The sequence below is a fragment of the Protopterus annectens genome, chromosome 7.part0 (assembly GCF_019279795.1).
Source record: "Protopterus annectens isolate FY-2018-M chromosome 7.part0, PAN1.0, whole genome shotgun sequence".
Classification (NCBI taxonomy): domain Eukaryota; kingdom Metazoa; phylum Chordata; order Ceratodontiformes; family Protopteridae; genus Protopterus; species Protopterus annectens.
In genome coordinates this window covers 374,266,649-374,290,071 of record NC_056739.1, presented here as the reverse complement: position 1 = coordinate 374,290,071, position 23,423 = coordinate 374,266,649, and the positions used below count along the sequence as shown (strand labels likewise).

Genomic DNA, 23,423 nt, shown 5'->3' with positions numbered 1-23,423 from the left:
GAGATCAAATCAGAGAGCTTATCGGTGGGCGGAGACACCCAGGAAGTAGATGGGAAGAAATACAGATTCCTCTTGGGAAGGATGAGCAGTAGATCAACCACCTCGGAATTTCAGAACATCTCCAAAGCAAACATCAACAGGTGATCTTGGGGACCCTTCCCCCTCATCAGAATCAGTATCTTCTGTGACAGACTCTTGAGGATAATTTAAGTGCCGCCTCTTTCACTTTTCCTTCCTAGGGACCTCTTCAAAAGGATGTTCTGGGAAAGTTATCAGAAGATACGAGTACACCCTGCTAGGTAGCCTGGACACTTTTGAATGGCTGTCCGGTGCAGTAGAGTGTTCAGGTTCAAGGCTCAAAGACGCATGAGATTGGGAAAAAGGATTGGGGGGGGGTGGAGTTGTCCATCTATGAACAGAGAGTACTCTTCACTACCTCAAAAGCAGAATGCCCTGGAAAGAAGGATCGGGGGGGGGGGTCATCCTTCCTCTAGGAGCAGAGAAAGCTCTCTACACTGCCTCAAAAGTAGAATGGCCTGGAGAGGATGCTACCAACTGCTCCAAGAAGACATTCTTCCAGACTGTCAGCTCCATCTCACCTAAAGGCAGCCCACCTGAGGCAGAGGTTGGAGCAGAGCTGTCTAATGCAGAGGCTCCGAGGGACAGACCCAACTTCGGAGTAGACTCCTACATCTCGGATCAGGCAACAAAGCTACAGCTTAGAGAGTCATCTGGCTCTGATACACTCAGAACCAGTCCACTCAGCGAAGGTATCAGAGTGGAAGATACAACCATCTTCGGATACAACATGGACTTTTGTGGAAGTCTCAGATCCAAGAGCTCCTAAACCAAAGGATGGATCAAAGAAGGAACCATAACAGGTGGAACAGTACTAGTAAAGGTCACCGGAACTAAAAGGGTAGGACCTGGGAAAACTCCTATTTGAATTTTTGCAGGGAGAAATCTTATCATTCTATTCACAGCTGCTTCTGTTAGGCTCCTGAAAGAACAGAAGAATGAGAAGAGGAGACAACTGAAGGGGTCCTAGAATAGTGGCATGTCTCTAGGAAAGGTGATGGAAGATGAGAAGGAACAGGATCTAGAGATGACACGCATGTCTGGAGAAGCTTATTAAGGAACAGGATCTAGAGATGACACATATGTCCGAAGAAGCTTATTCAGCTCAGAGCATGTCGGATCCATCGATGTAGATCAGACATCAGAAGCTACCGGGATCTGAGGGTTTACCCTCTGGATCCGATGAAATCAGATACAATCATTTAGAAAATCTTGAGAGGTGGTTCAATAGTAGGATCTAAGCTTGGAGTAGAGGATTTGCAAGGGTCCGAAGGAAGCTGTTTGGTCTCCTTTTTCTCTATTTTCTTGGAGGTTTAAGATCCAGATACAGTCTAAGAAAAGGTCATCGAAAGCAAACCTTTCCAAACAAGTTTATTTTTACTGTCTACTAAGGCCCATGGACAGTTGCAAGACTCTCTCAAACGAGCTGGACCTAAACAGTACACACAATAATCGTGAGAGTCTAAGAGAGGGATTTTGCGGCCTAAATCCTGAAGGTTTTTCAGCCATTCCAGTGAAAGTATGTATGTATATATATATATATATATATATATATATATATATATATATATATATATACACACACACACACACACACACACACACACACACACACACACACACACACACACACACACACACACACACCTGTGTGCGTGTGTAAAGGAAAAAGTGAAAAATTACCAACAATGGTAATTGAAGAAGTTACCACAAGGATATAGATTAAGAGAAGAGCGTTCCAACAGTTGTAATATAAATTAAAAGCGAAGAGAAAAAAGTCCAAAGACTGGATAAACGCCCGGTTTACACATCAGAGCAACAGCAGAAAATAAAATACAACAGGCTGACCACGGCTGAACAAACTTCCAGATTCCAAATTCAAGATTTCACAAGAATAAAACTTTAATAGGGCAACAAGAGTAAGCGCTTTTGCGATCTAACAACTGATCGCTTCTTCAGACTCATTAAAACATACATCAGAGCAATGAATTTAAAAAACAAATGCATCCAATCTGAAAACTAATGCTCTGTTACATCATATGGCACATTTAAAAGGCAATGCATATTTCTAGGTGGACACATGTAAAGCCACCTTCAAAAACTGCTTGACTTGAGAAGTAGAAGTAGAAAGGGAAGGATCCAAGAACAGACCAGCAAAAATGATCAAAACATGAACATTGACAGACAGAACAGTAGGAAAGGCCAGAAGATAACTCCCACAAATAATCTTGAACCATAGGCAAATGGACCTTAAGAGTCCTAGTTCCTAGAATGACACCAACTAGAAAATATTTTCCAATTACACATATATGATTTTCTAGAATTATTTTTTGCCTCTTTTAGTACTGCCAGATACACATACACAGATAAAATGAAGCCTAAATGTATAAAAACTCCATCATCCAGGTAGTCTGTTGAAGAGTTTTCAGGTTGGGAGTATCATACAACTATTGTTTTCACTGACTAAATCCAGCCTGTGGGAAAGCTTGTGCTCTTGGCCAGATGCAGGAGGAGGAAGAAAAGTACAGATGTGCAAGTAAACTTACCACAGCAATAGACATTCTAGTACATCACTACTGCAGTAACCTAAATTGTATGGGCTCTAATGCCCGTGACCAGCCACCTTCACAAAGCTACAGCTGCCATCCCCGTGCTCCAACTGTCAGGAGCTACAGCAGAGCTCCTTAAAAGGAAAGGTTGGAGTGCAAAGGCTTCAGAACATGTTTTGCTCATGAGGAAGGCAACAGTCCTGAAACCAAAGAATAATTACTACACAAAAAGGGTGTGGATGCATCCATTCCTTGTCAATGCACACAAAGCAAGCAAGAAATGGGGACTGGAGGGAGGGGAGACTACTGTTATGGTAAGTTTGCTTACACAACTGCACTATGTTCAGATATAGATTACTGTTGCAGTAACCAAAGTTAAATAGGTAGATTACCACAGTTTAGGAAAGAAAAGGGAGTAGTTTAACAAACGTAAGACTTCAAAAGCCCCTGGGAGAATGGTCCTGGCAAAGTCTGTTCTGGACATGGAAAGGAATCCAGTTTGTAATGCTTTGTACAAGCGAGTACGGAGGAGAGTGTTGCAGTCCACACCTTTCCAGAAAGCCAAAGTCCTTGTGGAATGGGCCCCCTGTCTGTTAGTGGCCTAGCATGGGGAGTATAACAAAAAGCAATAGCATGAGACAACCACATGGAAATGGTCCATTTTCACACAGGTTGTTTTTTCTTCTTACTTCCACAGGAGACATGCTGCTTATCAGGTAGTATCCAAGGTGCTGTTGACAGTGTATGAAGGATCTTTTGTTCCTTGCTCTTAAGTTTATGAAAGAAAACTGGGACATTAATAAATTGGGCTTAAAGAAAACTGAGACCACTTTAGGTGTAAAGGTAGATTTGTTCTCAAGGAAAGTGTCCCTATGGAAAACAATGGAGGGTTTACTCACCATAAGAGCTTGTAACTCTAGTACTCTCCTAGCAGATGTCAGGACAATTAAAGTATTCCAAGTTAAGAAACTCATTCAGCCTGTTGAGCTTGTTCAAATGAAGACAAGAGTAAGCTTTGTAAGCACAAAATTAATATCCCAAAAGAGGAGCCATCCATTTTCCAGGTGGAGTATGCAACTCCCCTTACAAAACTGTAACTTAACTTGACTTGTAACTTGAGCATTATTGGAAAGGTGTGCGTGTCTGTGTGTGTACGTATAGGAGGCTCATTCAAGGGCAGAAAATTATCTGCGCAATAAAGAATCACAGGCAGCTGGGTAAAGGATCATGGTTCTCTGGCACCAGCTAGAAAATATTTTCCACTTGTACTTATGATTTTCTAGTATTTATTTATCTGACAAGAAGAAACAGAAAACAAACAGCAGATAACAATTGTAAAAAACTTACAGCGTAATCAAGATTTAACAAATTAACTTAATAGCTAGCACTAACATAAAAGTAGGAGATTTTCTTGCCTATAATACCTGCTACATGTCCTAAGAAAAAAATGAATAATTCTACCACCAGGCATTTAATTGAAGAGTTTCTAGACTGGGGTGTAACAAACTCTCTCCCTGTCTTGTGCAAGTAAATCCATTGCCCTTGGAAATACTGAAGATAAGGGAGAACCACTGTTTCCTTGACCAGAAGTGAATCACCACCACAATTTGTAGAGCACTTCCAAATCTTTAGAAAAAGCCTAGACATCATTGTTAACTGTGGAAAAAGCATACAGGAACATTCGCTTCCATGGGAATGAGAAAGCATCAGTCTTTTAAACCTGTTTTGCAATGAGTCCTGGAGCATAATTTCTTTAGTCTGTCCGAACAGAGGCAAAGAGATCAAATTGGAGTTCCCCACAGCTGGATCAGTTCTTGGAAGACATCAAGATGAAGTTTCTATTTGTACAGGTCTGTCTTGGTGAGCTTGTCCATAATGAAGTTTTGCTCCGATAGAAAATATGAAGATTGAAGAGTCAAACTAAGCAGAGTTAATACCTCCCAGCTTATCAAAGCAAATCTACAAAGAGGGCAAGGTCTGGTACTTTTGTTTTTGCACCACATCACTGTGGTGTTGTCTCTGCACACTTGCAATGGTCCTGGGACAGGTGATAATTCAAGGCCTTCAAAGCATTGATAACTGCAAACAAATCTCTTTGACAGTTATCTGCTTCTGTTTGTGTACAGGATCCCACAGCGTGTGCATTTCTACCCCTTTTGAAACCACTCCCACATCAGATCTGAAGTGCCTGTGGTGACGGACTTGAGGGTGAAATGGAACAATATGAATTACAAGCTATCTGGTCTACCCACCATCTAATTTTCTCTTTACAAGTCATATAATTGGGATAAAAAAAGACAAAGGGTGTATATGCAGAGACCAGAATTATTTTGCTCATGTATAGTCTGGCCTTAGGAAATTGAGGGGCACATATTCTAGGACTCCCCAAGACATCATGTGTTGCAGGACAAGAGGAAATAGATCTGGTTGCCTGGATAATGAAAATCTCTTGGAAATGTAAGAATTACTACTACCAAGTGTACCCCCTGAGAATAATCAATGCCATGTACCTCAAAATCCTGAGAAACTCCCTTGAAGATGCATAGCTTGGACTGGAAAAAAGTACAGTTTTGTACCTACCATAAATGTAGATGTTTGAAGATTCACATTGCTGCAGTCATAACCTGTGGGTAGTCCGCTGTCCTCGGTCGGCCCGAATACCAAAGTGTTAGGCTGGCGTTGGTCATGGTCACTCAGATCTGACGTCAGTACGCCATGGTATTAAAGCGCATGACCGACGTCATATCCTCAGTCTTTCTTGCCCCAGATGTCAGAAGGCCCTAAAAAGAAAGGCCATAGCCAAAAACAGAAAAACCTCCAAAACCCATGTACAAACAATATTTACAACCCAAACCATACAACCACTCCAAACTACAGAGGGGAAGGAGGGAGGGTAAATTGGACTGCAGCAATGTGGATCTTCGAACATCTACATTTATGGTAGGTACAAAACTGTACTATGTTCTTCATCTCACATTGCTGCAGTCATAACCTGTGGGTAGAATCCCAAAGCAAAGGTAAAGGGAGGTTGGCAAAATCATAAAGCATTGGGAGCTGCTAACATGCCCTGTAAGACTGCAGTGGCAAACCCAGCCCTAGATTTGGAATAAAGAGGGAGATGGTAATGTTTAGAAAAAGTGTGCACTGAACTCCAAGTAGCTGCTTCCAAAATATCTTTAGTAGCTACACCCCTTAAAAAAGCAGTAGAAGTGGCAGTAGCCCTAGTGGAATGAGGTCTGATTCCAGCCGGAATCTCCTTACCATGATGAGAATAACAAAAAGCAATACAATGGCCAATCCACTTATATAGTTTGTTTTGAAACAGGTTTCCCCTGAGAGCCCAAAGCAAAAGAAACAAATAACTGTTGAGACTGTCTGAACCCTTTAGTCCTGCTCAAATAATAACGCAACTGCCTGTGAATATCCAAAGTGTGCAAAAATTTCTCCCCTTTATTTTGGGGATCTAAAGTCAAACTATTTTAAACAAAGTAGCCAAAGTGAAAGCCCAAGACTCAGCCTTATTCCAGTAATCCCAAACTTAAATGGGTCCTTGGCTGCACACTTCTGTCACAAGGCCTTCTTAATGTAAGATGGCTGGTTTTAGTGCTCAAATGATACTAAACAGTATACATTCAGCAAGCCTGAATCAAGCCTATGCTATAAAATGCAGAAATACTAGAAATTCAAATTGCAGAAAATCTGTCAACAGCAAAAAAAAAAAAAAAAAAAAAAAAAAAGTTTAAATAAAAGAATTCAGTAGAATATTCCCACAACAGTGCAGACCACAAACCTTCCTAGTGAGAAATAACTGGTCTGGAATCAAACTGCTTAAACCAGAACAAAAATACTTAAACAGGCACAATAAGCCTTCACTCAGCAATTCCCAGCCTAGAAGGGTGTAGGCTATCCTCTCGTGCCACAAGAGTTTAGACCACAAATCTCCCTAATGAAAAACTGGTTTAGAACCCAAGTGCTGAAAACCAGCTCATACTCCAGAAACATATTTCCTGCTGTCCTGTAGCATGAAGGCTCATCATACAGTGGTTATCTACTTGCCTGTCTGGCCTTGCAGTCTTGCAAAAGTGGACTGATATGGCAAACTTGACATTTCAAGCATAGGAACAATACTAGGCAAGCAACCATAGGGACTACTAGCTGTCCACCATATACATCTTTAAGATGATGCACAGTTCTTAACCTTTTTGCATTCCAAAGTAAACAACGATGTGTATGATAATATTAATGTTAAGTGTGTGTACCCATCATTATGACTATCCTAAAAGGTAGGCTAGGTAGTTCTTTGTTTGATATGTAGTGGTAACATATTCCAAAGTCTGGGAATATGCTGCACCATCCAGAGTTTTATTTGTTGTGGACATAGATCCTAAGGTCAGGGAGTTTTTGAAGCCCCTGGTTGTGTGAAGAAATAAATCAAATAGGACTGGGTCTTCCATGGCTCACAGAGAGTAACCTCTGATCAGGTAGTAGGCTACCAAGTATAAGCACAGTTGTGCTTTTTGACTATTTAAGTATTACATTTGTACATATTAAAATCTTGAAAAAGTAAAGGATCTATTCAGATTTTTCTGGATATTTAGAATAAATCAACAAAAAATATCCCTTTTAACAAAAATAAGGAATTTTTCCAGACCACCTAGAGCATTATTGTTTTAATATTCACAGAGCTTATCATAAAAATGCCACAGGGAAAATTTAGATACTAGAATATTCAAGTTTTCTGATATATAGTTTCCTTAACATTTAAGAGTACATTTCTGCCAGAAGAGAATGGTGTTAAAGAAAGACAATGTAAAGTAAATACTGTATACTTTTCTCCATGCTCTACATCACAACAGTTTCACATGCTACCACAAATGGAAAAAAGCCGAACAGCATGGCAAAACTGCAGCTCCTGTTAAACATACAGCAGTTATGAACCTACTAGTCACAACTGAAGGATGGGTGTTGTGTGACATTTTGCCAAGGTAAAACCCAGCAACAATAACCAGATTTCCATTTGTGATGCCAGCAACCGAAAATGAACCAAAATGATGGACAGGTAGGTGAGGTACAGAATTCTTTATCACCCAGTAACTACTCTCTTTGATGAGGATAAAGCTGCAGGCATCAGCAGTACTGACCTTTGGTAGAAGCTGAAGACTATCTTAATTCTCAGTCTCTGAAGGCCAGACAGGCAATTAAATAACCAAAGTATGATCATCAACATTCATACTACAAGACAGCAGGAAATATGTTTCAGAAGTATGAGCTGATTTTCAGCAATGCTCAAACATTTGCATTTCATTTACTTTACTTGTGTCTGCCTAGAAAAGTCAACTGCATTTAGTTTACAGAAATTCTAGCCTACAGAAGCTTTAATTCAGAGAAACTGTCTCAACCCAGGATATTCTGCGAGCACTTAACATTGAAATCTTAAATCCAATCATCTTTTACTGATGAAATATCCAAAAGCATTAAAAAAAACAGTAACAGAAGAGAAATCCATGCACATACCTGTTTCATTTTTGCCAGTTCTCTCCTTGTGTGATCATCATTTCTCAAGTCCTTTTTATTTCCAACTAGGATAATAGGCACATTGGGGCAAAAATGCTTCACTTCTGGAGTCCATTTTTCAGGAATATTCTCTGTAAAATAAAGTATATAATGCCCCCTTCAATTTGTTTGCATGCATCACTGAGCTTTCACAATTCTAATCTACAGCAGCTTCATCCTAGAATTTAACTGCCCACAATGCTGCACTGAGCACAGTTTATGTTTATGGTCATACCTCTCCATCCTCTTACTGCAAGAAATATGGATAAAGCCTGACAAAATGGGGGATAAACTCCCAAAAATAGGGACACATTTTAAATATTGCAGTTATAAAAACTTACAAAGTTGCTATAACAGGATTTGTGTTACCATACATTTTCTAAAGGATATGAAGTGAAACTCAAATGACTGTCATTACTTATGGACTTCAATCCTTAAATCATCCCAGTGATTTGTTGAAAAGAAAAAAAAATTTAGGAACAGACCGAAAATATGAGCCAAATATCTGGGCATTCTGCGAAAATCTGTACAGTTGAGAGGTATGTTTACTGTAAATTTAAGCAAGGTCCTACAGTAGTACCTAATGTCATACAGTTTTTAAAACAGTTAAAGTGAAATGTTCATAACAGAAAGTAAGCAATATTGTTAGACTCCACCGATAGGTGGCAGCCTTCCACACAAAGTTAAGGAAATCCACTTCAATGCACTCTTCAATACCATCACAGTGCAAAGGTAGAGGTTTGCCTACTTCCTCTTCATTTTTTCCATTCATCATGATGTAGTTGTCATTTTAGCAGCCTTCTGCGGTTACTCCTGCAGTTTTAATGGTCTGTAAACCTGCATTTTGATTGCATAAGTGTTACTTCTGCTGCTCAATGAAGGGAAAAAAAAAAAAAAAAAAAAGATTAATGTCATGGTTAGGCCCTGATCAACGGAAACGTGAGCTCTGGCAAAATGCTGATTGACCAACTAGACTTCCTTTGAAATATTTAGAACTTACTAACTCCTGTTCAGGTTCCCTTAAACAGCAGGTGTCCAACCTTCTAACAGGAATTCCATTCAAAAATCACTCCAGAAAAATAAACCTGCTGGTGATTTTGAAGATAAAGCCTCACCTACGCTGCAGATAATCTCAGTTCAATCAGCAGCGAATGCAACTGACTGTGCTATGAGGGATGATGAGTAATGTCTATTCTAGAAGGGGGGTAAGCTGGTTTCCTTGGTTGGCTTTGCTTTCCTCTCTGATGAGGTAAGACAAAGGCATCATTGCCACAAAAAGCAGGAGCAAGTTTGGGGAAGGTGTGCACTCTGGGTGCTCAAGTAGGTGATGGTATTTCCACTGCCTGAAACACATGCACTGGGGAGCATTAGGCACTACCTGTGTGGACTGGAGGTGCATTAGGCAGCATGTGTTGCATGTGCGTGTCATCACCAGGAGTGGGGCTACAGCCAGAATAGATGTTGGCTCTCGACTGCCAGGATGCTGTATGGGTGACCCTTTAAGAGGTTCTCACCCTGGAAGATCTGTAGGGAGATCACATACTAACTGTAAATGAATGGGCCCATGTACCATTGCAAGGCTTGATGGCTGGAGGACAGAGGAAAAAAAATACCTACGAAAAAAAAAAAAGCCAGAAAACAGAATAGAATTTCTCAAAGCAAAGGTCCTCTTTTCCTGTAACAGGGAGACATGACACTGTGACCCAGAATCTCAAAACAATGGACCCTCAATAGGATGTGGGAGGTAAAGAAATAACCTTCAGCTCACACAGTTCTACTGTCAAGTTACCAAATGAAGCAATATCAAGCATCTATGAAGACCTGTTACTGATTGCACTACGTCTTAGATATGAGAGATTCGAGTCAGCTCTTAATGGCTCTTTTATTAAGACACCCAACCTTAGCAAATGGTGCTGATTAATGCTGCTTTGCCAACTCCTAAAAGCTGCACTGCATTTCCTGGTATCCCTTTAATGCCCCAAACCTTCCCATTCAAGATAACATTAGGTCAACAGCTTGACGGCAAATTCAAAAAAGTCAGTCACCACTCCCTTCTATTATGAAAACAAACATTTTTCTTCTTCACCACTTCCTCTAGGAGAAGGATGAAGATTTGTGACTGGGACTTCACAGCCAGGCTGAAGAATAATTCCTACATTGGTCACTTTCTAGGGACAGAAGCTTTCAAAACCTGCCTGGACAGAGGTATGACATCATATTGGTTTTCTTTAAAAGGTCTGAAGATCTAAATTGTTACTTGAGGGGATTTGTATTCAGCTGCTAGCTCTGAAGTACTCATGACAAAGGAATGCACTGATGACATTATATTTAAACCCTTCTGAATGACCAAGGAAACGAAAAATGCATGCCGTGTCAGAGAAGACAAGGGAAAGGGAGAAAAAAAAAGGGAGGACCAGAAATTCATCCTGTAGACAGATACTGAAAGCACTAAATAACATTACCTTACTTCACTGGGGCTCTGCACCAAATCCACCACCAAGTCAGATTTATAGCAGTCTGACACTGTTACCAAAGAGGTGAAAAAAAAGATGCTGCAAGCATTTTTAATAAAAGACTGCTGTGGAGGACAGCTGTGTAAACCAAAGCTGTAGTGCTTTGTAAAGTATTGCAACAAACCTGTGCTTTTTTCCACTCGTTTTTTTCCCTTCCTTTATTTATTTTTTTTATGGTCATGGCTGACAAGCAGACAGGTTTAAAAAGAAATGCACTTCTTGTAGGCATAAAATCCATAACATGAATGCCCACAAGGAGTGCATTCACTGCTTGGGTTCAGCTCATTTAAACACAAAACTGCTCACGCTGTACAGCTTTTAACTCAAGCTATAGCTGACAGGAGAAAAAAAAATAGTTCAAGGGTTTGCTTCCTCCCTCATTTTCTGGGGCTCAACCCCCCCCAAGTAAGCCTTCAAAAACTCTGAGCACAAGAAGTGGTCACCTCTAAAGACTGCTTTAGATCCACCTTCGAAAGTTGCTAAACTGTCGGATCTGAAAAGACACACTGCAGATCCAAAGCTTTCAGGTGTAAAACCATCAGATCCCATTATCTCTGCTAGTCCAACCACTCAAGTTTTGAATCCAAAGCCTAGCACTGCCTACACTCAGAAGACTAGTTCTTCAGAGTTCCTCACAGATTCCATCTCCACTAGGCCCCCTAGGCTCCATTCTCCTTTTATGCAGACACCAAATAAAGCATTCCAGACCTCAGTTAACCACCTCAACCATCAAGTCCTACAGGAGCCTATCTGAATTGATGTGGACAGGATGATGTGAAAGCTCCTCGGAGCTCACATCCAGATGTGGGTTATCTCAGCTCTGTCCCCTATGGGATCCGTGAGTCTTCCTGATGCTACTCAGAGTTATTTCCTTCTCCAATCCATCCTTTGGTTTCGGAGCCCCAGGATCTGACAACCCGACAGTCCTACAGTCAATCTGAAGAAAATTACTTGATTCCGACAGTATCCCTGCCCAGTTCTGTTCCTATATCTTCGGATCAGAACAGGTCCTGGAGTCAAAGCATTAAATCTGTGGGGCTGGGATCTACTCGGATGATGTGGGATCCATCCCTGTCCTTTGGAGCCTTGGCACTGCACAGCTTGGGTTTGGTTCCCTCCTTCAAGCATGATCAGGTCGGAGTTGGGTGGATTCTTTGGCACCCTCGAGGTGCAACAGTCCCCCAAAATCAGGGTTTCCGAGATTCCTTCCTGGATAGACCCTTTCAGCTCTCCTGAACTGTTGCCCGACTGGACACCTCTGGAGGCAGTCGGAGGACATTTGTCCTTGCACCTAGACTCCTGGGCTGCTATAACAAAAGATACCTAGGTGCTAAAAAATTATATCCAGAGGTTACTTCAAACCAATTTCCCCAGCTGCCAATCTCCAAAAGAGTAGTCAAAAAAACAAACTGGTAAACACATCAGTATAAAGTTCCATACAAAGTAGTCCAAGAGTAAAAAGCAAAAGGAGCTCACAAAGAGATGTAAAAATGAGTTTAATAGCAAAGCTTTTCAAGTAAAACTCTTCAAGTGCTCAAAATCATACCAAAACACATTTTCATATGTACATCAAATGAACAAATTCAAACCAATAAAAGCACAGCAACAATAAAATAAACAATCAAGTGCTTGTTTCATAGAAAAAGAGCCATCTCTTAACAGGTTTTAAACTCTCAGTATCATTCAATCCAAGTGGCACATCTGCTTGAAAGTAATTAATCCAGCTATACATCATTTTCAGTATTCAACATTACATCCCCTTCTCCACTACTTTTTTCAATGGTTTTTTTACAACCCTAAATGTAAAACTATGCATTTTATCTAAGCTTATATGCTTAGCTAAGGCACTACTCTCCACCTCCCTATGCACGTTAGATAGGTGCTGGGCTAGCCTTTCTTTTAGTTATGTACTCACCATAACTTCAGATGTTTGGGATCCATCTCGCCTACATTCTGAACTGATGGGTTCGGAGCTGATCCCTCGGCTCCGACTCGGCACGCTTATGCTATAGAGCGAGGCCTCAAATTGGCTGAGCTATCTTTATCCCAGGATGCACCACCACTAATCCCCCAGATCTTGTTTGTCCGCAATCATGCACACATGCACAACTTGATTATATAACATTGTTAGATGTTTCAAGATGAAACAACAAGATTCGGACCTTCTGATATCCTCTGATCTCCAAGGAAGGGAGAAGGAGGGTGGGTTATTAGGAATGTAGGCGAGATGGATCCCAAACATCTGAAGTTATGGTGAGTACATAACTAAAAGATGTTATGTGATCCTATCTCGCCTACATTCTGAACTGATGGGACAGCGTCCCTAGCACCTAAATCCCGGGTGGCTCATTGGAAAACACTCCTGAACACTGTGGAACCAAATGAAGCTCATCCTCTAGATGCCACATCTAATTTGTAGTGGGAAATGATGGTATGCGGGAAGACCATGTAGCCGCAGCACAAATGTCACTAATAGCAAGCTTAGAATGAAATGCTACCAAGTAGCCATAGCCCTTGTAGAATGAGCCTTGACAGAGGTGGTAAGCTCTTTGTTAGAATAAATATAAGCTTGAGTAATACAGTCCCTGATCCATTTGGCAATAGTGACCTTTGTGACAGCGTTGCCCAATTTGTTATCTGCAAAGGATACAAACAACTGATCCGTTTTCCTTGTTTGTTTGGTCCTGTCTAAATAAAAACGTAACTGTCTGTGGACATCTAGTGTGTGGAATATGAACTCCGCTTTGTTAGAGTATTTTGGGAAAAACTGGAAGCTCTAACGATTGTTGTAAGCAGAAAGTAGAACAAACTTTAGGGACAAAGGAGGGATTTGGTCTGAGGGATACTCTGTCTATATGAAAAACCAAGTACGGGGATTTCACTGACAAAGCTTGAAGCTCTGAAACTCTTCTGGCAGAAGTAATCGCCACCAGAAAAGCTGTCTTCCATGATAGAAACTTTAGATCACATGTAGCTGCCGGTTCAAAGGGGAAAGAAGTCAAGGCGCGTAACACTATATTGAGATCCCATGGAGGTGCAGGATGAGAAATCGGAGGTCTTAATAGAGAAGCACCTTTCAAGAAGGTCTTACACAATCTGTTGCTCATTAAAGGTGGGTCTATGGATTCGTGAAAATTAGAAATTGCTGCCAATTGTACCTTGATGGTAGAAACTGAAGAGCCTTGATTGAAAAGACAGGTCAGAAATTTTAGTACTTCTGCCACGGGAATAGAAATGGGGTCCAGGCCCAGGAGTTGAGCCCAAATAGCAAATCTTTTCCATTTGCTAGAATACAGTTTCTTTGTAGCAGACTTATGGGCCGAAGATAATATGTGCACAACATCTGGATCCAATGTATGACTCCTGACTTTCGTCGGAAGAGGAGGAGCCAAGCAGTCAATTTTAAGGTGTGTAGGGACTGGTGGAATAGTCCCGACTGATGAACCAGTAGGTCTGGGACCTGATCCAGGAACCATGGACCTTCCAGAGCATGTTTCCGAAGATAGGTGAACCACACTTGACGAGGCCAGTAAGGAGCAATTAAGATCATTTTGCTCCCCAAGAGAGATGCCTTTTGAATCACCCTGGGAAGGAGAGGAACTGGAGGGAAGGCATAAAGCAAGCCGGTGGGCCAAGGATGGACTAATGCGTCCATGGGGCTCTTCCCCGGAGCCGGGGTTAGGGAGAAGAATTCTTTGCACTTTGCATTCAGAGGAGTCGTGAAGAGGTCGCAACACGGAACTCCCCATTCGCTGAAAATCTGACTTGCAACTGTCATATTCAGAGACTATTCGTGAGGAGAGAGGATGGTTCTGCTCAATCTGTCGGCTATGACATTGGACTTGCCCGTTATGTGAGTAGCCACTAGGAAGCGTTTGGTCGAGACTGCCCATTCCCAAACTCTCATGGCTTCTCTGCAAAGAGGATAGAATCTGGTCCCTCCCTGTTTGTTCAGGTACCAGACAACTGACATGTTGTCTGAGTGAACAGCAATTACGCCCTGAGGGAGATAATCATGAAGAGCTTGAAGGGACAGGAGTACTGCCCTCATTTCTAGGATGTTGATATGAAGGAGAGTCTCTTCCGGGTGCCATTTGCCTTGGACTGACCTGCCCAGAGAATGCCCCCCCCCCCCCATCTGGGAGGCGTCCATGGTCAAAGTGGCCGCTGGAGGAGGTAGAACAAAGGGTCGTCCCTGATCCAAATTGGAGGGCACTAGCCACCAGCGAAGGTCCCGTTTGCAAGATTCCGTGATCCATATGAGGTGACTGAGAGGGAGTTCCTGAAAGGACCACTGAGCTGAAAGAAGCCACTGGAGGATTCACATGTGCAACCTTGCCAAGGGGACTAGAAGAAACGTGGCAGACATGGATCCCAATAGCTGCAGGACCATTCTGGCTGGGGTTTTGGACCTGGGAAGTAAGGCTCGAACTTGAGTCTGTATGGTTTGAATTCTGTCTGTAGGTAGATAGACCCGCATTTGGTTTGAGTCTATCTCTACCCCTATGAATCTTATACGTTGAGATGGCAGCAACACAGACTTTGGCCAATTGAAGGTGATTCCAAGGGAATTGCCCAGTGATATAGTGGCTTGTAGGCTCTGCAGAAGTAGATGCTTGGAGGTGGCAGTTAGGAGCCAGTCGTCTAGATATGGAAACAGCTGGAATCCTAGACTTCTCAGGTGAGCAGTCACGACTGCCAAGCACTTGGTGAACACCCTGGGGGCTGTGGTGAGACCAAAGGGCAGCGCACGGAACTGAAAATGACTGCCTCCTAGGCTGAAGCGCAGATGTCTCCTGGACGCTTGATGTACCATGATATGATAATAAGCGTCCTTGAGATCTATGGAGCACATCCAAACACCTTTCTCCAGCAATGGGAGAATGGTTTGTAGAGTGACCATTCAGAACTTGGACTTTCTGACTGAACGGTTTAGGATGCTGAGGTCCAAAATGGGCCTCAGGTCCCCGGTCTTTTTTGGCACCAAAAAGAATCTTGAGTAAGTCCCTAATCCGATCTGGTCTGCGGGAACCGGTTGGATGACTCCTTTTTGCAGCAGCTTTGAAACTTCTGAGGCTGCGGTATCCCGTTGACTGGGTGGCGGGTCCGGGATTTATTTGGACTGGGGGGGGGGGTGAGAGAATGGGATGGAGTAACCTCCGGCGATAATCCGAGGCACCCATCGGTCCTGAGTGATCCCTTCCCAGGCCTTTAGGTGCTTCGAGAAACGACCCCCGACTGGCTCCGGAGCAGCACAGCCGGGCAGTCCCTCAGGGACTATGAAAGGCTGAAGAGCCACGAAAGGACTCGCGGTCTCCAGTGTTGCGAGGGCCTCTGCCGCCTCTGGGATGGCGTCTTCCGGATGAATTTCCCCCTCCTCTGCCTCTGGAAGGGGAACCCTCCTGCTGAGAGGGGTAAGGCTTCTGAGATCTACGGAACCACATTTTCCCTCCTCTTTTAGCCTTGGGATAAGGCCGAAAGGGAGTGGAAAATCGTGCCCCTACGGCAGTCAGAGTCTTACCCTCCTGTTCACAGCGGGTTAGTGTGTCCTTTACCTTGGGTCCAAACAGGGAGGACCCATCAAAGGGGGCATCGGCAAAAGAAGACTTAAAGGCCTCCGCGAAATGACACAGACGGAGCCAGGCTTGTCTCCGTAGAGCAATGCCTGTACCCGCCGCTCTACTCGCCCCTTCGGCTGCATACGAAATGAGCCTCATGGACGAGTTCGAAATGGACGACACTGTAGCCAGCTGAGAGCCAACCGTCTGGGCCAGCTCCTCAGGCAGGTTACCCAAGAGGGTATCAGATAGCTCCTTAATCAGATCCCTCTGAAATCTGGTAAAGTGCGTAAGGTAGTTCAAGGACCTCAGTGTAAAGGCCGCTGAACTGAGGGTGCGCTTTCCGTACCGATCCATGCTCCTAGACTCCTTATTAGGAGGATGGACAGACGTAGAAGCCTCTGCTACATCTTGCTGGGTAGCAGATGCCACCACCATAGCATCTACAGCCACACCTTTAGTAAGGAACTCTCTATCAGGGGGCGCCGAAAGAAATTTGTTCGGACGAGCAGGCACCGGTTCCACAGAGTCTGGGTGTTCCCACGCCCTTCGACAGATCAAATCCAAGAGCTCGTCGAAGGGCGGAGACACCCAGGAGGTGGAGGGCTGAGCCCCGAAGGCCTTCAGGAACACCGACTCATCAGCAGAGGGAGGTTTGGACTGCCAGCCGCCTCGTTGTTTTAGGGCTTCCAGGATGTCTGCAAAGGAGACATCATCTGAGGACGACTTAGGGGACCCCTCTGCATCATCGAGATCAGTGTCGGATGTCAGAGACTCATCAGGGGAGTCAACGTGCTTCCTCTTGCACGATCTTTTCCTGGGGGGTTCTTCCGAAGAGGCTTCAGAAGGACCTCCAGGAGGGGGAGAAACCCCAGCGGGGGTAACCTGAGGCCCAGGGGCTCCGCTGTCTAAAGACAGGGGGACTGCCAATGACCCAGTCTCCGTATGCAGGGAAGTAGCTGGGGAAACCGTGGAGGTAGCCAAGGAAGATTTGGCTAAAGCACTCCTCATAGCCCTGAAGGCGGGACCACCAGAATCCTGGGAAGGTCCCACCTCCGTGGCCACGACAGTGGACGGCACTCCCGCCGCCGACGCACCAAGAGGGAGACTTGGGACTGAGAGCATCAATCCCGAAGCCTCCCCCCCAGGGCCGAAGGAAGAAGTCAGTGTACTGAACTCCGACCCAAGAGCCGGAGTTGGAGCAAGGGTCGGGCCCGACCCTAACACCTCCACAGGTTCCACCAGCACCGTTGGAGGAGGAACCACAGTAGGGGAGTGGACCATCGGCTCCAAAGCCAAATGGGCTGGAGCCAAAACTAGCTTTTGGAACACCGGAGACTGGAAGAGTCGAAGCCGCACCCTGTCGATGTCCGAATCAGACATCTTGGATGACCTAGAGGATACCGATCGGGCCCGAACCGATTTCTCCATCGGCTCCGAAGGGCTCGGGGACCGGCTCCGAATGGACTCAACAATTATCGGCTCCGAGGAAGGTTTCAAGGAAATTTCCCTTGGTGCCGATAAGGACTTCGGCTCCGAGGGGAAGAGTCTGAGCCGGTAACCCTTATCGGCTCCAAGATCAGTGGAGCCGATGAGGGTGACCCGCCTCTCGATGCTCCAGACCTCGGCTCCGAAACCAGAGGGGTCAAAGCTGGAGGCATCGAGGCAGACCGTTTCGACCTCGGCTCCGAAGTCCGTGGAGCCGATGGAGAAGTCTGCTTAGATTTTTTAGCGATCGGTTCCGACTGACTGGTCGGAGCCGACGCCTTTTTCTTTTTAGAAGGAGATGGAGAGGAAGATAAAGCCTCCTCGAAGGAAGGCTTGATTAATTCCTTGAGGATTAATTTGTTTTTCCTCTCCTGGAGGACTCTAGAAGAGAACGCGTGGCACACACTACACGACTCTTGTAGGTGCTTAGCACCTAAGCAATAGACGCACGAGGAGTGGTCGTCCGTTATGGACATTTTAAAACCACACCTCGTGCATTTCTTAAACCCGGAGGGTTTGTGTTCTTTAGACATAACTGCTGCCACAGAACCTATCTAAGTGAAAAAACAGTAAACTTAGAATAAAGGTAAAGCTAAATCCAGTAACTTTAACAAATATATATATATATATATTTTTTTTACAGTAAACAGTTAACAGACTCAAAAAAGAGAGAAAGAGAGTCAAGACCCTCTAACTTAAACGGGTACTTGACCCAAGAAAGATACACAAGCAGCAAAGTAACAGGGGAAGGCCCCTCTAACTAAAACGGGAAACCTTCCCTGACTAAAAAAATCACGAATTTACCAACAGAAATTCACCAAACACACTTATATAACAACAATAGCTGTTAAAACAGCTTTTGGGTTCAAAGTAAGGAAATTTGTGACAGGAAAAAGCCTAAATAAATAGTACTTAGCCCAGCCAATGTTGAGACCACGTCTAAGCTTGTTAGCGGCAAACGAGATCTGGGGGATTAGTGGTGGTGCATCCTGGGATAAAGATAGCTCAGCCAATTAGAGGCCTCGCTCTATAGCATAAGCGTGCCGAGTCGGAGCCGAGGGATCGGCTCCGAACCCATCAGTTCAGAATGTAGGCGAGATAGGATCACATAACATCATCCGTTTGTTTTTTCCCAGCATAAAACGAAGTACATTTTCCACAGGTGGCCAATTAAACCACATTCTTGTTTTTTTGCTATTAAACTTATTTGTACATCACTTTGTGAGAGTCATCCAGAAAGTCCAACCAGACCAAACAGGATTTGATACTTACTCGTGTTTCTTAGTGCTTCTCTTAGTGCCAAAAAAGACAAGAGACCCGAGACCCACAGACTGCCTCTTTGCCAACTCATCGCATAGACCTACTCAGATCTCAGGTACATCAAATCCGATCTCATCCAGCACCGCCAGCCAGACTAAATTCTCCAAACTTTAGGGTCCATGGCAGCAGCAATAGTTTTACTTCCTTTAGCACATTAGTTTATGCATGTCCTTCAATGGACTATCTGTTCAATGGTCTATTCTTTGACAACCCCTATTTTTTCCAATCAAACTTGCACCAACATGCAAACACCATACTCATTGGTGGACCTAGTCAGATGACATTTACCTACGCCGGCCCTTTGGTTTTCCTCCTCCAATGGCCACAGTGACCACGGACACCTCTCAACTGGGGTGGGGGGAATTATTTGGGAAGGACAGTTCAAGGTACGTGGTCCCCACAAGAGACCAACTTGCATATCAACATCCTAGAGATGAATGCAGTCCTTTTAGCACTGCAGGCATTTTAAGATGCTCTTCCTCTCGGGACTACTGTAATTCACACTGACATGTCTGTAGTCTGGAACATCAACAAACAAGGAGGAACCAGGTCTTACCCTCTCTGCCAAGAGGCTGTGAGAGTATGGCAATGGGCAATCTCCTCCAACTGATTTCTAGCAGCAATGCACATTCTGGGGAAATCCAATGTACTAACTCAGTAGGTCTGTTCTGATGCCTCAAGAGTGGTCTCTCAATCAGTGGCGGAGAAAATTTTCTGTCACTGGGGCCACCCTTGCTGTGACCTCTTTGCATCCCCCCACAACAAATGCAGCAGGTGTTTTGCTCTAATTCTCTCTCAAGGAGAGTCAGCAAGAGATGCTGTAGTCCTCGTTTAGCCATCCATCTCCTATATGTTTATCTCCCACTTCCTTTGATCCCAAAATTTCTTCAGAAAGCATTTTGAAGAGCTCAAGTCATCATCATTGCTCCTTTCTGGGCTTGTCAGGTGTGGTTCCCCTTCCTTTGGTTTCATCTTTGTTATCCTCCCTGGATAGTGAACTCACCTCAAGATCTTAACTCACACCCCACAGGATGAATCATCCAATAGCCCAGCCCTCAAAACTAACTGCACGGTTTCTCCAATTCCAACAGCAGCCAGACAGCCCAAGATTTCTTTGAGTATTTGCCATTTTATTATCCCTCACAAAAAGACTCCACCAAGATGATTTAAAAGAGCAAATGAAAAAGATTTTCCATTTGGGCCTCAAGAAACATCGACACTTTTACTGCTTCTATCTTTGCAGTTCTTGATTTTCTGGCTGCTGTTCTCATAGAAAGTGCTAGTTTTTTTATGGTTAAACTACAGTTGGTAGCCATATCAAATTTTCATACAAGGGATAAAAATGATTGTTGGCTACTTCTAAGTTATGAAAGGCTTTCTTGAAGGGGACTTTCTTCCTTAGGTAAAGCACCTTCTCCTCCTTAGGACTCGACAGTGGTGTTACTACAAGGTCCGATGCAAAAACCCCTTAAATCATTTTGCGCTGCAGGTTCAAAGTATCTGTCTTGGAACACTGTCATTTTAATGGCCATCACTTCTGCCAAAAAGATTTCTGAACTCCAGGCTCATTCATCAAAGACTCCATACATTATTTTCCATAAAGACAGGGTTACTTTACAAAACTAACTCCTCTTTCACCTAAAGTGGCTTCTGAATCTAAAATTATCCCATTATCCAACCCATTCATTAACTGATTTTCTTTCAAAGGTTTCAAAAGAGAATGCATGCTACATCTTCTGGATGTGCACAGGCAATTTTTTTTTTTGCTCAGAAAAATCAGACCAGCCGTTTGTCTTCTTCTCAATAAGCTGACTGGGTTATCCAGTATCTAAAGTTACACTGGCTAAATAGGTAACTAACTGGATATTGGATATCCTGATGTGATAATGTGAGGTACTGCTAGCTATGCCAGGAGAAGTAGGACACTGGATGTGTAACATATGCCAGCATAGATAGCTGGAGTTTTGTAAAAAATTGTACATCATTTGTGTATCACACCGATTTGTACAGGAGCTTGTGCTGAAAATGTATATGTAAAGATGCTTGTGTTAAAAATGTACTAACAGTGGGTCCTGCTGGACAGAAAAGAAATACAACTGTATGTCAGACTGCACTGCAACTGTTAAAACTAATATATTGTAACAGAGAATACTGGAAGAGAAAAGGTTAATCTCAATCCAGCTAACTTTGAAAAATAGTCTGAAATTAAATTACCTGGTTTAGGCCAAGGCCATAAAGATTGTATCTTACAGTTCTGATTCGGAGGCAAAATGTTTGTGAAAAACCAGGACTAGGAATCCTACTGTATTGTCCTTAGGAGTAAACTAATTGCTACCCTGGAAGGGTGGAGGTTTTTGAAATGGTTTATAGCTTCCAGATACTATAAGACATCTTAGCAAAGCTGTGTGTATAATGACACACATGTTCTAGACCTAAATTCTGGTTCAGTTTCTAGTAAAGGGGGTAGTGTTGGAACCAGAAGTCAAGTGACCAGATATATGTGATGTCATTCTGTAATCCAACACTAAAATGTTTTAATACTAGATAAGACAGAAGTCTCAAGGCAGTCTGTTTTTGAAACCTGACAAAGAAGGCTCACTCACCCACTTCATATTGTCTTGCTTTATTAAGTAGGAAATAGTAATTATTTACATCAGTCAGGAAAATATAGTGAGATTAGTTAAGTACTGTTTTTCTGTATCAGTGTAAATCTACTACTGGTGTTATTTTTAATATTTCCTGTGACTGAAACTCTGATGCTTATTGTAAATCGAAGTTTACTATTTTCATGTTATTTTATTACTTATTATTAAATATACTTAAACTTTTCATTGTGGTTGGTCTTTTAGACAATATTTTAACCTTTGAGAGTATATTTGGTGACACTGTGGCTACTCCTGAAAGCCTTGCTGCATTGGTCAAACACTACCATTTGTATTGGTATTAATTTTACTCAGTATAATTGGGTACCCTTGGAACAGCCTTAGAGTAGCTAGCTTTGGAGTGTTCTAGTGGCAGTATCTACCTTACAGTCTGGGAAGAGGGGGCATAACTGGTAAATCAGCCTTTCCCAGGTGTGTGAGAGAGAGAATCAAATCTCACACAGTGTGTGCGTCAGCTACCTGCAGCAGGGACAAAACACTGGTTTCACAGAGAGAGTGGTGGAGGACTTGGCTTGAACACTCTGCTGAGGGAGGACTCAACTGAGCAATTGTCAGTGGGAGTCTTATTTGGGAGTGTTGAGAGAGGAATCTCAGCCCCAGGATGGGAGCATGTTCCTTGTGTGCCTTTGAAGGAAACTGTGCTTGGTGCAGACAGCTGCATCTGGAAATACTGTGTGTACCTATTTATGTTCCAAGTGAATGTCCCTCACTGGTGTCCATGGTGAGTATTGAGACTTCTTGAGTACTGGCTAGAGTAGAGATGTCACAACTGGATTCTACTCCCAACAAGGCAGTTCTCTAACAAGACCACCTAAAGCCCAACAAACCAGATCCATGGCCATTTCCCTCAGCTTTTTGGTCAAGAACTTCCATTGATATCTGCACAGCAGCCACATGGTCCAATGCCCATACCTTTTTTACTCATCAGAAACTGGACAATCTCTAGAAGCAGAGCAATCTCCAAAAACAGAGCTGCCTTTAGTTCAGTGGGTTCTCTGGTATACCCTTCCATAAGAGCCACCCACGATTCACATAGCTGGGGACCATGTCCATTAGTTGAGGAAAAATGAAAAGGACATCAAATTAAAAAGGTGTGTACTCGCCATACCTAAGCATCTGTGGCCCACTTTTATTCTTCCTCACCCCCCCCTCCAACCCCTATAATCTTCTGGAGTGACTCCATTTTTTTTGTTGTTGTTGGTACCTATAGTTCCAGGTTTGAGCCCTAGTCATTCTATCTATCCTTTTCTTTAACTACTTAATGAAGACTTTATGGAAGGAAACTGAGGTGTTTGGGATGGTCTAGAGCATTATGGTTTAGAATAGAGGGACAACCTGGGGAGTTGGATCAAAAGTCTGAAGTATGCAGCAGAATTGGATCTGAGAATCGGATCTGTAACCAATTCATTGCGGAAACATAACAATGAACACAGATGCCTAGTTATGGTGAATACATAACTTTTCAGTTAGCTCCATCTCATGAGGAAGAGAACAGAACTTCCTTTCAGAGATTTTAGACAAAGTAAATTAGATTCCCTTAAGTTATCAAGGTAAGGCTAGGATAAGCTTGACATTCTTTATCCTGACTTTGGACAAGAAATACAGTAGTAGTACATGGAATAAAAAAAATGTTTCATCTCTTTCTATCTACTGTATCTCAGTTTTTCTAGGAGACAGCAGAAAGTACAGTTGTGTACACTT

The 23,423-nt window shown here is 43.2% G+C and overlaps 1 protein-coding gene across 1 annotated transcript in view; it reads right to left on the bottom strand.

The window, feature by feature from the left end:
* LOC122806472 (rho-related GTP-binding protein RhoA-D) overlaps nucleotides 1-23,423 on the bottom strand; it is a 434,939-nt gene that overhangs the window by 14,035 nt on the left and 397,481 nt on the right. Inside the window, exon 4 of the mRNA XM_044076938.1 lies at nucleotides 8,142-8,272. Coding sequence (XP_043932873.1) covers nucleotides 8,142-8,272 — 131 coding nt within the window. The remainder of the gene's footprint in view (nucleotides 1-8,141; nucleotides 8,273-23,423) is intronic.